Genomic DNA, 14814 nt, shown 5'->3' on the forward strand with positions numbered 1-14814 from the left:
GGGGAGGGGAGGGGGTGGGCTGGGGGCGCGGGAGCGGAGCGGCGGCGCCGGCGCGGCAGCTCGCGCGACCGGCCGTTGCGAGCCGGTGACATGCCTGTGAGCTGCCCCAGGTGAGCCCACTGCGGATCCGCCGGCGGCGGCGTGTGGGGCCGCGATGGATGCAGCGGCCCGGCTTTGGCGTCCCAGCCTCCGCCCGTCCGCAGCCCGAGCTGTGACTTCAGGGCTGCCCAGAGCTGCGCCTTTGCTCGGCAGTGGGAGGAGGGCGGCGGCGGCGGGCGGAGGGAGGAAGCTCACGGCACCGGGCCGGGGCGTGGGGGTGCAGTCGGGTTCCAGACCGGCCTTCCTGGGGTCCCGAGTGTGGCGGCGGAGCCCCTTTGAATGACAAGTCCGGGTTCCATCCCCAGGGTGGCCTTCAGAGCCGTGTCCCCGCGGTGTGTGGCGGTGCGTGGGCTTCGTTTGTGTTCGCGCTGCGCGCGCTGGAGCGTTTGCAGGAGGAGGAGGTTGCACTTTGTCCGCGAACAGCATCCTTCCACTGCCAGAACCCCTGAGCTCTGGAACAAGATGCAACCCAAATCTTGTGACAGACACGGAAGGCGTCAAGCAGCCCCTCAGAGTGTTGTTATTCATATTTGCTGTCCATTTTCCTCTAAGGCTGCTAAGTGGCGTAAATGCTGGCCATCCATATTCTGAGTGGATTCAGTGTATGTCTGTTATTCCAGGCACCTTAGCTGCCATAATATACATATATATATATATATATATATATATATATATATATATATATATATATATATATATATATATATATATATATATATATATGACCAAAGTATAAAAAAGGTTGGCAAAATGAGTATGGCAGCAGAATCCAAACCACCACCGTGATATGACTTAGTAACAGTTCTTTTCTTCTGCGTTCCATCTCCTCTAAAGCTTGTTGAACTGGAGATGGTTTAGCTTCACATGCTAAGGAAATCGCAGTATGAGGACTACTGCTGAGACATAGCTAACGGCCTTAGTGCAAACCGGTGTTAAAGATTCCGGTTGTCTTTTCAGCTTTGTAGTTATTCAATCCCTTGCAAAACACGTAAAACCCGTAAGCAGGCCTTAGCTTCTTCCCACCTTGTTAGGAATGTTATATTGATTGATACTGACTTTGCTATGTTTGGAAATACTCAAAAAATGTAGAGTACTCAGAAAATAGAAGGTACTCCATAACGCAAAGATGGTTTTAATGTCTTATCACTTTAGAGTAAGTGGCAGCACAGTTCCCAGCATGATTGGTGTCATTTAAAATAGTGCAATTTAATGAATCTTTTTAAACACACAGTCACGTTTTGCGAGGAGTACCCTGGTTGTTTATACTTTTTATGTTCCTTCTGGCGGTACTGACAAGGGACGTTGACAGTGAATTTCACTGCTGTAGCTGTAACAACAGTTTATGAGAGATCAAAGAATGTAGGGCAGTCAGAAGCAATGGGTTCCCAGGCTGAACTGGTAACTGGTGATTAGTGTATGTACCCATGTAACTGCATTATTGATAAGGTCCTAGCAGTGTACTCGTAGGCCAGTGTTATGTCCCGTTTGTTGAGGACATGGGACTTGCCACAGACCCTTAACCACAGTGAGAAATTCTCTAGCTTCCGAACTCTGGGAGTAAGTTTAGAAGCTGAAGAGATCTTCTTCGCCTTTAGAGGCTGGAAGGACACACATATATAATATGTGAATATGTAATGTATATATATATATATATATATATGCATATATGTATATACACACAAACATACACATATACACATACATATATTAATTTTTTAGTTCTAGGAACTTACTGCCTGGAAAAGGAAATCAAACCCAATCAGATGATACATTATAGCTCATGATTAGGGAAAATTTCAGTTATAAACGAGCAGTGGAGTTCTGTCTATACTTGGAGAAAATGTGAAAAATTTATTAAATGTCTTTTTGAGAATGGGCAAAAGAAACCAATCTAGATTTAAAAAGTTCCCTTCATTCCATTTTGGCAAACTGATTTTCAGGGATAGAAAAATAGATTTTTTTTTTTTGCTGGTCTTTATGACCCTTTGGCAAAGGTTTCAAGCTTTTAGGATGTATTAATATTTGTTCATCTGTCTTGCCTTTGAAAAGTAATTGAAGTAACTCTGGGTAGGATAATTATTTTGGTAAAATGAATTGGTTCTTTTTCTGTCAAGTGGCCTGCCTTTTAGTAATAAAATCAACCACTTGGAACGAGGGACGGGCACAGGTAGGGGAAGATCTCAGCTTGGCTTGGGCTTGAGTTAAGGGTGTATGAACTAGTAAAGTGGGGAAAGGAAAGAAAAATACTTTATCCGATCCAAACATCTAAATGTGTTCATCCTGTCATGTATCTTTATATATAAAAGTTCATTGTATTTTAAAATATTTGTTAGAAGTTAAGGCATTTGAAATATATAGATTAGAGACTGGGAAGGATAAAAGTTAACGTTTTTGGATTAATCTGAGAATATTTCATGGGGAAAAATAAGATATATGATGTAGTGGCTGGAAACACAGAGGATGTTACTTGAACAAAATGAGGTATAGCGTGAAGAGTTTGCGTTTTGGGGTCTGGCATATCTGTTAATAGTGCTGAGTCTCTTTTTTTCCTCATCCTGAAAAGAGTTCAAATATCTCAAACAGTTATTGTGAAGTGCATAGTAACTGCTTGCTCAGTGTTTTTTCTTTGACCTTTTTTAATGGCTTGAGGATTATTTGGCTGCAAGAAATAAACACCTATTTGAATTACTTAAAACAAGGCATTTGTTGGACAGTTGGAGGGCTGCCTCTGGAATCTACAGTCTGAAGTCCAGCTTGGTGCCCCGGGAACCAGAAATTCTTCAGGCAGTTGCTCTTCCAGTTTACTCTGGGAACACATGGCCTTGTGTCGCTGCTGCTCTGTGCTGTTATGTCCCAGTTTTTTTTCAGGCTGTCCCTATCTTTAAAGCTCTTGGTTTCTGCTTCCCCATAACTTTGGTTTGTCATGGAACTTTGGTGTGTCATGGTGCCTATGCCAGACTCATTGATTTTGCAGTACGGTACTCAGCAAATACCTCCATATCTTAATTCTGCATTTCTGGGGAGAGAACCTGATTGGTTAGGTATCTCTACTTCTAGTCCAGTTGGCTGAGGTTGGGGGAAGATGGGAATGGGAAAATGGACAGAGAGGAGACATAGGTATGTCCCACAGTTTACTTTTTTAGACTGGGTACCACAAGTTCTCTAAGGAAGGGGTAGTGGGCAGGGAGGAGATGAAGGCTTCCCCTGGTGTAGGTAACATCCTGCAGTTGGAGTTTTTCCCTATTTGCACTGAACTTGATCTCAGCAGTGTTCTTTTTCAGGACGGATTCTCCTAGGTGTGTGAGTTAGGACGAATTCCACAGCCGTTTTGTGCCTCATTATCCTTATCTGTAAAATGGGTATGATGACAACTTCTGTTGTGAGAATTGTGAATTCTGTCTGGCAGTAGGTGAGCAGTGCCTGGCTGGCACAGGGTCTATGATTACTGAGTGTGTACTCTGTGGCAGGTACTGGGATACGGGCTCCTACAGCATTCCGAGATGAAAGAATGTCATTTGAGATGAAAGAAAGTCATTTCCGCCCTCAGGCGTTTCGAAGTCTAGTGCTGCCACTCCATACTGAAAACTATTTCTTGACTTCAGTGACACTGAATTATTTTAAATCTCCGTCTCCCCAGCTTTTCCGACTGCTGCTTGTTTGTGGCCCTTTGCTACCTGCCCAGGATCCCGTAAGCATGTTTGTTCCCTTAGATTCTCTCTTGGTCCTCTGTTCTTGCCCAGTCTCTAGGATAAGCTCTTAAGCTCTGTACATACAGATGATTCCTAGAGGAACATTTCTAGCTTTTGACCACCCCAACTAAATGTGGGTTGTTTAGGTGCCTTTTGGATGCTGTATTGACGTAAAACACTGTCTCCCAGCTGCGCTGTAATTGGCATAGGCACCACTTTCCCTCTAGCGCCCTAAGCGTGAAACCTTAAAATCATCTTTCACACTCTTCCTTTTTTATGCCTTTTATATCTTGTCAGTTCATAGGTTCTGCATGGGCTCCTAGGATGGCCCTGAGGTGCCCAGCCCCGGGCCGTTTCCAAAGCTGAGCCGTGCATTTATTCCTGCCATGGCAGCTTGGGGTAGAGCCTTGTTATTAATACTATTTGCAAGAGCTGCTGAAATGCCTTTTCAGCAGCATGCTCTCAAGTCATAGAGTCGCAGACGTGACTCATGAAGAGAAATGTGTTCCTGAGTTAAAACTCTGAACATATTTTTGGTTAAAAATTGGCTTGTAGATGGAGGTTATGTATAAGATTAAGAACATTGTTTCAAGTTCTAGGCAGCATATTCACATGGAAAGCACGGCCTCAAGATTAAAGGTGGTTTTTAAATTTTTTATTTTAAAGTTATGTTTCTTATTGGTATGTAGGGAGTTTGGGAGTCAGCAGTTCTCACTTAGCACTTTCTCAATTAGGCCCATGTTATTTTAAATATCAATTACTGGCAAGGTTCAAACACACTTTAGGAGGAGAAGTAGATTCCAACCTGGAAAGACAGTAACTTTTCTCCATCGAAGGCTTAAGAAGCAGATGGCAGAACAAATATGCCTGGATTGATTTGTCAGCCAGTCGTTAGGTAGGTGACCCCAACTCTTCTCTATTTAAAGTGATCCCTCTTCCCACCAAATGTCCCTCTTAAACGCATATCCTTGATGAAGTTTTCCTTTACGTTACAGCTTGTTCCACTCGGTGAATATGTGCTTGTGTGTTATGGGGAAGGCCCTTGGGGAGCGCCGAGATGAGTAAGGCATGGCCCTAGCATGGGCGCGCCATGAGAACGGGGACTTTGCACTGTTGTGTCCCAGTCATTGTCACTTGGACAGTTGGTGAGGATGGGAGTTGGATGTTGTCAGTACTCACAGTCCTGTGCAGGGTGTCCACTCGTACAATGTGCCTGTTACACAGGGACTGTAGTCACCAGTGTTAAAATAAAGCAGTGGCAATTTGTGCTCCCCGCCACCCCCCTCCCTGATAGTTGGCAATGTTTGAAGGCTGTTTGGCATCTGGTGACTGGGTAGAGAACGAGGTCGCCACTAAATGTCTGACAATGCACAGGACAGCCCCCTACAACAAACACTTATCTGACCCTATATGTCAATAATGCTGAGATGGAGAAACCCCTTAGAGGTACAAACAAAACATACTGTGAATGCAGGAATGCCCTTGACTCGGGATTAAAAAGTAGCCATCAGTAGCTGTGGGGTGTTTAGATTCTGTAAGTTAAACAGCAAGTCTGTACCCAAGGAGGGAGCTAGCATGTGAGTGCCTGTCGTATCCGGTCCTGTGTTTGCATGTATGATTTCATTGCATGCTGACAGCCACCCTGTGACGCTGAGCCTTAGTTTCCTCATTTGCAAAAGGCACAGCATCACCTCCACGCCACTGTTTGCTCATTAGGTATTATTTTGTTTTATGTTTTTAGTAGTTGCTCTGGGGTCTGCAAGATAACATCAATATCACTTGTCTTATAGCGTAGGACCTTACAACAGTATTTTTTCCTCTCCCACCCACCATATCCTGTGTTATTTTGTCATACATTTTGCTTCTATGTATGTTGTAAACCCCAAAACACATTATTTTTATTTGAATGGTTATGTTTAAAAGGCATTTAAAAAAGGAGAAAACATCTTTTCTATTTCCTTCATGTTTACCATTTTAGGCACTCTGTTTCTTCAGTTAGGTCCACATTTCTGTCTCATAATGTTTGTCCTTTGCCTGAAGAATTTCTCTCAACAGCTATGTATTCTAGTTACGGTTGGCTAGTGATGAGTTCTCACAGCATTTTTCAGTTTGAATAAATTTATCTAGAAAGATATTTTCATTGCATTATGGATATTTTCATCAGGTTGACATTTCCCTCCCTTTCTGTACTTTGCTCTGTTGTCTTATTTTATGGCTTACATAGTTTCTGATTAGAATTCTGCCGTCCTTCCTTGTTTTGTTTTGTATGTGATGTATACTTTTTTCCCCTCTGGTTACTTTTAAGATTTTCCTCTTTATCACTGGTCTTCAGCAGTTTAGTTATGATGTGCCTTGGTATGGCTTTCTTTATGTTTATTTTTCTTAGGACCTATTGATTTTCCTTGGATCATTCAGTTGATGATTTTCATCAAAGTTGGGAAATTCTGGGTCATTTTGCCCTCCACTGTCACACTTTGGGATTCCAGTACCTTTGGACTGACTCACTGATGCTGGGTTTGTTTTTGTTTTCCTGTTGTTTGTTTGTGTTTAAACAACTTCTGTCTGTTCTTCATATAGGATAGTTTCTATTGCTATGTCTTCAAGATCACTGAGCTTTTCTCCTGTGGTATCTAGTTGATGTTAATTGCATCCAGTATGTTTTTTATGCAGTGTATTTTATTTTCATCTCTAGAATTTTAATTGGGCTCTCTTACATCTTCTATGTCTCTTATGTTTTCCTGTCTTCTCGAATGTTTGGAACATATTTGTAGTATAGATTTTTAATATTCATTCCATCATCTCTGTCTTTTCTGGGTATGCACTTACTATAGTGTCGTATTTTTTCTCCTGGTTGCGAGTCATATTTTTCTCCTTTGCATACCTGGTCGCCTGCACTGTGTGCCAGCTGTTAAGCTTTATGCTGTTGCTCTCGTGACTATGTTATGTTCCTGAGTGTTGGATTGTTGGGGTGCACAGTTAACTTATTTGGAATCGGTTGGATTGTTGCGAGGCTTGCCTTTCGCTTTGTTCGGGCGAGTCCAGGACAGCCTTCACTGTATTGCTGACCTGGCCCTCCAGCCGACGCGTTTCTATCGGAGGAGTTCATCCGTTGCCCGATATATTGCTAGGTGCTTCTCTGGTTGGGGGGAGTGCGCACCATCCCAAGTCCTGTCTGGCTCCAGGGATTCTTTTTGCCTACTGCTCTTTGGTATTTATTTCCCCAACCTCATACGCGGCACAGATCAGTATTCAGCCAAGGGCTGTGGGGGACCCATCTGCACATTTCTGCAGCTCTCGTTTGCCCTGAGCGCTCCCTCCCGCACGCTGCCCTACAGAGTCCAGGCTCTGAGCGCCGTCCCTGCTGGGTGGCTGTGCCGGGCTGCTTGGCGCTCCTCTCCCTGTGGACTCACCTGGAAGGAGTCGGATCAGGTCTAATGTTGTCTAATGCCTGAAGACCAATTTTTATGTCCTTTTTTTCTTGTTTTGTTATAGTTATATTCAACATAATATTAATTTTTGACATTTGGGGTTTGTTCAAAATGTATATTTGGAGCATTTATTATAAATATGTTCCTAAATACTATAAAATTAGAAATTACTGTAAAGTTTTAATTGTATTTTCTCAAATAATTCATTAAATGTAGAAGCACCCATTTAAACATTTAAAGGCACACTTTGTACTTTAAAAGGATTACTTTTTATTTATTAATTTGGCAAATGTTTGAATGCCTACTGTGTTAGAATACAAGTACAATAAAACTTTTGTCCTCAAGTTGCTCACAGTAGGAGGGATGCATGCAAACAGTGACACCAAAAGAAAAAAGGACAGACTGCTGGGGGAGCTTAAAGGACGTGGCTACTGTTTGGGCCAGCAGGGACAGTGACAGCCACGCCTTCCTCACAGAGGGAGGCCCTTGGGCTGATGCATGAAGAATCCGTAGGGCTCAGCTGATGTGAGGAAGGGCAGATTTGAGGGCCCTTCAGGAGGATGGGTCCGGGCTTGGTGATGAACCAGAATAGACCTGGGAGTCTGTAGAGATGGAAGGAAAGGCCAGTTTCTAGCTTGGCTTACTGGACCCGTTGGTTACTAGCTCTAACTGACACAGAGAGACAGGAGGAGATTGTTTAGAAAGAAAGTTTCATTCAGTCTTTGAACATAGTAATTTTGGAGTAACTGGGATATTAATCACAAGTACCTAATAGAAAATTGAGCATAAGGAACTGACTCAGGTGCAAGAACTGAACTGAAGATACACTTTATGGAGTTATTTCCATAGTTAAAACCACACATAGAGATCAGATATCCTTGGAAAACTAAATAGAATGAGTACCAAAGAGGACACGGTTGGAGATTAGAAAATATTAGTATTTGAGTAACAAATTAAGAAAAAATTTAGGGAAGGAGACTAATGGAATGCCTAGAGAGATAGACAAGGGTTTCTCAATCAGAAATCATGTAGGGTACTTGATTTCTGGGTTCCACGTACGCCTCCTGAATCTGGAGTTTTGGGGGTAGGAGGAGATGTTAGAAGGAAACTGGTCCTTATGTGCACTGAAGTTTGAGAACTAGCACGGTAAAGAGCATCAGGGTAGGACAGTATTGTTGACAGAAGACTAGGAAGGCATTTCTGAGACTCCTTGGCTTGGTTAGCTCATGCTCTGAAAAGGCCAAGAAGTGGATGATGCTGTCTCGGACATTTCTTAGGCCAGAGGAGAGCAGGAAAGATGTGGGAAATCTTTTTTGTTATTATTATAAAAGAATTATTGGGCCGGCCGAGTGGCGCGTTGGTTAAGAGCTGGCTTGGGATACCAGCTCTGAGCAGCAGGGCCCCAGTTTGGATCCCACATGAAGGCCAGTGACACTGCCCTCTACAGCTAAGTTGGTGAACAACAGCTCCTCCTGGAGCCGGGCTGCCGTGAGTCGCTGGCGATGGCGTAGGCTGCAGCGGGGCTGGCCGGCAGCGGGTGTGAGCTTTCATGAGCTTTCGTGAGCTGCTGTGCGCGGCTGTCCAATGGCTTGCAAGTGACTGCCTCACCCAGGAAGAGCGCAATGATCACAATACCAACAAGGGCCAGTGAAGCGATGTCCTCCACAACTAGACTGAAGAACAAAAGGACAGCGACTTGTCTGTTCCCCTTCCTGATACCCCAAAGCTGTTCCCCTCCCCCAATTCCCCAATAAAATCTTAAAAAAGAAAAAGAATTATTCACACCCTTTCCCACTGTGAAGGAGCAGGTAGGCACCTCAGTGCTAGACTTTGAACGTTTGGATGTGAGGCAGCTGTGCTGCGTGGGCCTGGACGCCTTGCTTGAGTCCCCCTTGCCTCGCCTTTCTCCTTGTGGAATTGGAGGGCTGCTCTTCCGGTCCGAAGGAGTAAATGAGATGTAAGGTAACCAATCTCTCAGCAAGGCATTGGGTGCAATATAAGCTCTAGTTAGAACCCTAGACGTTCCAGGATTATCGTTTCTTTTCGTGATTCCCAGAAGTAGAATCCTCGTGTCCAAGTGGGAGCATTTTCAAGGTTTTGACATGCGTGGCACAAGTGCCCTCCAGAAAGGTGGTGCCAGGTCACTCAGGAGCTGAGTCTGAGTTTTGCTTTTCTGGAACCCTCGTGTTGACCTCTGTGTTGTATGTGTTACATGAAGTTTGAGGTGAGTCCATTTGTCTCTGAGAGCTCCTGGCAGTTGGAGAGTACTGGGTGGGGGGGGAGGGAGAGGGGGAGAGTGAGTTGGCCTGGGGCAAATAAAAGGATTAGTTTCTTGCTTTGGTCACATCAATCTTTACATTTACACTTCGTTTGGATCATTTTGGTCCTCTTGACCATTTTGTTCCATAAGCAGATATTTTAATTTTTCTTTTACGTATGTTTTATAGTTTCCAAAGTGCCTCCTATAAGTTTGTTTCCATTTGATTCTCACAGTAACTTGCTGGGTAAGCAGGCAGTATATACATGGAAGAAACCAATCAGAGATACTGCAGTTTACCCGGAGGAAACGAAGCGAATGAAAGAGAGAACAAGAACACGAAGGGTACTTGTCTGAATCCTGGGCGATCACTCTTTATCTTGTGCAGTTGGGACCTCTGTTCCTTTTCTCACAATCCTGTTTCAGTTCCAGCCATGAGTCAAATTTTATTGTTAAAGAGACCACTAGGGGTTATCTTAGTTCAGAATAGAATGCCATCATAATTCTTTGTCTAAAAATTAATCTAGAAATCTCTAAAGGGAGGTACGTGTGTGTGCACGCACACACACATCTCTATAGTATAAGAATTTAAAATTAGAAGTCCACTGAAATTTAGTTTTTTTGCAGTTCTGACGGGGACTAAGTTAAGTTTCGCTTTCTATATAAATCTCTCTGTTGTAAAATTTATATTAATAACCAGATGTCTTGAAAACTGCAACTAGGTAATTCTTGATAAGGCCAGTTTGATTGAAACTAACAATTTCTTAAATCTTTGATTCACATTTTTTAGTTATGTAGTGATTTAGAATTCAATCCCACTCCCACCCTTTATACTAATAACATTTTCCTTGAAGGCTCTGAACCTGAGAGAGCTATATTTACCTTGTTCACCTGTATCCATAGCATCTAATTAGCAAGTAGATTTTGAATAAATGGACCAGTTACCATGGTCAAATGTGGATATTGAGCGGTTAATGCCAATGTTGATTTAAGCTCTCAAAGGTATTTTATTAAAGCATTGATGAAAAGTTAAGACCTCGTTTTAGAGTTTATCCCAAGGGGCGTGTGTTTGAGTGTGTGTGTGTGTGTGTGTGTGTGCATGCATGTGCTTTTAAGTACTGTTCATCATTTAATCTGGATGCTTTTGAACTCTAGTCATTGATATGCTGTTAAGATTCCTACATGAGGAATTTGTTTCTGTTTATCTGATATGTACAGACTTCTAGTTCTTATTTGTATATTGTCAAACCTTTCTGCCAAGAAAGAAATATTCAAACAAGAAATAGGAATGTCTAGAGTGCTTACACTCTAGGGATAGAGTGACTTTTGGGAGGCAAGAAGGCTGGAAATCTTTTTGTGATGGTCTCTATTTTAGATTTTAAGAGGTTTTCAAATATTTCTTATTGATCCTTTCAAGTACAGCCTTATTTGTAATTTAAAAAGGGCAGTGAGATTGAATGATAAGGATAAGCTACTTTATAATAATTTTGAACCTAAAATTTGATTTTTGTAATAATTTGGTATCTCATTAAAGTACCAATATTCACATATTTTTCAAATGTTCATGTTGGATTGCTAAGTAAATTTTTATGGCTCTGAATTTTGTTTGTGATTGTTTTTTAGATGGTGGTATTTTAGAAGTATTTTATGACAAAATGCTTACCTGAGTCACTAAAATATTAATAAATGGTTTTCTTTTTATATGTGTTCTTTAGGTATTTTATGGATTAACTCTTCATTGATTATACAACAGCAACATAGTTATGGCGACCTTCCAGACTTTCAGAAACAGTCACATGAAGACGAGAGCACCTGTCAGAAAAGTAAGTTCACTGTATTAGATTACTTTTAGTGATAGTTTTAATGAAAATGTTGATTATTGTTCTGTGAAACAGCTATGATAGTCTTGTTTTTAAATTAAACTAATTATTGAAATTAGTAACATTAAAATACTACAAAGAGGGCTGGCCGAGTGTTGCGTTGGTTAAGAGCTGGCTTGGGATGCCGGCTCTGAGCAGCAGGGCCCTGGTTCGGATCCCACATGAGGGCGGTGACGCTGCAACCTCTACAGCTAAGATGGTGAACAACAGCTCGACCTGGAGCTGGGCTGCCATGAGTCGCCTGCAACAAGGGTAGGCTGCAGTGAGGCTGCAGTGGGCTGTTGTAAAGCTACTGTGAATGGCTAGTGGCCAGCGACCGATCTGCCTCACCTGGGAAGAGCGCAATGATAATACCAACATGGGCCAGTGAAGCAACGTCCTCCACAACTAGACTGAAGAACAAAAGGACAGCAACTTGTCTGTTTCCCTTCCTGGATTCCCCAACGCTGTTCCCCTCCCTCAATTCCCCAATAAGATCTTAAAACAAACAAAAAAAATACAGCAAAGATTGGCATATATGAAAATAGTGATAGGAAATCATGATAGTGAAACTTGTTTCCCCAATATTGCAGTACCTCCCCATTTCTTCTCAGTAGATAGTTTTCTACCTTCTTTTTAGTAATATAAGTATCAAATGTAAATTTAGCTCTACCCCAAAGTATTACCATTCATTCACTCATTCATTCAGCAAATATAAATGTTTCTTATATGGTCCCATGCTAGGTATTAGTCAGCAGTGAGCAGATTTCTTCTTTCTGTAAATTGTAGCGTAATCTGTAATTTTTTCAGATTAGCAATTGCACCCATAGCTTTAAATTGATAATTACATTATGTTGATTGCTTTATATAAATAATTAGAACTTTATATAAATAATAAGAAATATATATACGACATGTAGTAGTGAGCTAGTGACCTCCTTCTTGAGCATAGTACCACATACCTGTTTAAGTTGAATTTACGAATATATTCCTGAAATAAGGAATTAGGCCATAGCTGACATTTCATACTGTTATTTTAATGTCTTTTGTTATTTAGCACATTATAGTAGGCACACAATAAGAATTTGGTTTGAATTCACTTTTAGATAAAAGTATGTGAATCCAAATATTATGTACTGTTTATATGTATGTATGCACACACTTATACCACTTTTTATGCCTTTCCTTAGTATAGCTGAATGACAAAAACTTCCGTATTTGCTGATGTGGAAATTGAAAGGTGTACTTGAATTTTCTAGATTTCACTTTTGCATGAAAGATAGAGACACATTGACTATTTACTGGGAATCAAATATTACAAAAATCAGAAAGAGGTATACTTTCTACTCTATTAATTTTTTTCTAACAGTTTATTATCAAAAATTTTAAGCATATTGAGAAGTTAAAAGCATAGTACACCCACACATAAACCTGTATACCAAACACACATATTCATTAGTTGTTACTATTTTGTCTCATTTGCTCTGTGTGCGCGTGTGTGTGTGTGTGTGTGTGTGTGTGTGTGTGTGTGTGTGTGTGTTTGGCGGAACTATTTGAAAGTTAAACTCTTAATGACTTTTCATCCCTGAACACTTGAGCATGCTGCTCCTAGGGGTAATTGCCGCCTCCCACATAATAACACCGTTATCACATCTAAGAAAATGAAATATAATTCCCTTATGTCTCACACCCAGCCATGCTCAGACTCCCTTTATTACCCCTGCAATGTCTTTTATACTCTTCCCACCCACCCAGCTCCTATTTTGGATTCACTTTAGACTCTTAGGCCTTAGGTTGCATTTGATGGTTATGACGTGTTTACATTTCTTATGAAACGGTTTTAAAAATTTATTTTTCAAGTGAACATAACCTCAAGATTTTATCGTCTTCATAATAAAAGAAAAGCCAAAGCTTAGAACTGGATCATGAGGCCCTTTTTCTCTTCTTACATCCTCACAGATCACAATGCCTGCCCTTCTGAATAGCTAAGAGTCTCTTAGATGGGCACTGGGCTCAGAGCACTCAGGCCTCAGCACCTTCTGCTTTAGAGTTTGAGCCTTCTTCTGGAAAACTGGCTTAGTCTGCACCCCCAGCCACCCTGCTTCCTGCCATGGTGCTGCGTTCCCTCGGCACGCAGACGGTTCTTGCCCCCCTTCTACCGTGTCAGTGTGTGGAGTTGGTGCTTGCCACACTTGTTACAGAAAGCCTGGCAGGTTTGGGGAATGTTCACCATGTCTGTGAGAGTGCTGCCAGCACCAATAAAGCCTCTTTTTTTTTTTTTTTTTCCATATTCAAGACTGACGAGGCCCGTTTTTGTACCATGTTCCACATTCTGGATTTGTCTGGTTGTTTTCTCACAGTGCTAATTAACTTAGCTCTTTTCTGTGTTTCATATAAACTAGAATTTCAGGTTTTCCTATGATCAGCGATGCAAAAATTGATCAATTGTGTAAGGTAGGAGCTCTGCCAGGCTGTCCATTTTCTATTTTTTAGTTAGCAGATAATCTATGGGATGATAATTGATTGTGTGCAGATACCTTGTTTCTTCCCAGCAGCCTGTCACCTGATATTTTTGGCATCCTTGATGACCCCTTCCTGAATTTGTTATTTCCTAGAAGTTGCAAAATGATGATTTTCCTAATTTTATCTTTTGTTTACATTTATTAGCTGACATTCTTCTTTAAGAAAAGCTTTCTCTCATCAACCATAGATGAACTACAGTACCTCCTATAAAGGCAGGATAAATGTCCTTTTATTACCAATTTTCAGATGAATGATTTAGTGGAATAGCTGCCTCCAGTTGTGGCAAATGAGTTTATTTCCCCTCACTCATTCATTCATTTATTTGTATTACTCCGGATTCATGGATTTTAAAAATTCTGTATTTTCGAATCCTTTATTTGTAGTTATTTATTCATTCACTCGCTTATTTTAAGTTGCTCAGGTTGTTCCAAACTTGGGCCTAGGGAGCCCCTCCAAGCTGGTGCCTGTGTCCTTTGGTGTCAGGCTCAGAGTTCTTTGATTACTTCCGTGATATCTAGCACAACAGATTGACCCCACTTTCACTTTCTACTTTCCCTTCCTCAGACCTGAAATTGGCTGTTTCTTCAAAGAACCCTCAATAGTACTCAGGAGCCAAGATCTGGGTACTCGGAAGGCTCATTGCTTCTTCAGTGTCATGAGTTTATATTGATAGTTCAAGTTCAGATTTCACATTCCAGTTTGTTTTCTGAGTTCATGATCGTATCTTAGTCTGAAAAACTCCACTCATTCATGAAAACAGAATCATTTAAAAATTTGAATATTTTCAAGTCCACAAAAAAGTTGGGAACAAAACCAGTACAGTGAACACCATATATATATATATACTCTTCACTTAGATTCACCCTCTGTTAACGTTTTGCCATAACCAACCTATCTGTGTGTTTACACACACACACCCACACCCCCCACACATACATACCCCCCCCACACACACACTG

At 41.5% G+C, this 14814-nt stretch overlaps 1 protein-coding gene across 5 annotated transcripts in view; it reads left to right on the forward strand.

Moving 5' to 3' along the window:
• AKAP11 (A-kinase anchoring protein 11) overlaps positions 1–14814 on the forward strand; it is a 48432-nt gene that overhangs the window by 656 nt on the left and 32962 nt on the right. For 2 of the 5 annotated variants that reach the window (XM_019650369.1, XM_019650373.1), the window contains exons 1-2: positions 27–110; positions 11189–11296. In XM_019650369.1, coding sequence (XP_019505914.1) covers positions 11237–11296 — 60 coding nt within the window. In that variant the 5' untranslated portion in view covers positions 27–110; positions 11189–11236. Of the gene's footprint in view, positions 1–26; positions 111–9709; positions 9819–11188; positions 11297–14814 lie in introns of those variants that run through there. The other 3 variants (XM_019650370.1, XM_019650372.1, XM_019650371.1) reach the window with 2 other exon arrangements.

Source organism: Hipposideros armiger, unplaced genomic scaffold, assembly GCF_001890085.2.
Source record: "Hipposideros armiger isolate ML-2016 unplaced genomic scaffold, ASM189008v1 scaffold_140, whole genome shotgun sequence".
NCBI classification, from domain to species: Eukaryota; Metazoa; Chordata; class Mammalia; order Chiroptera; family Hipposideridae; genus Hipposideros; species Hipposideros armiger.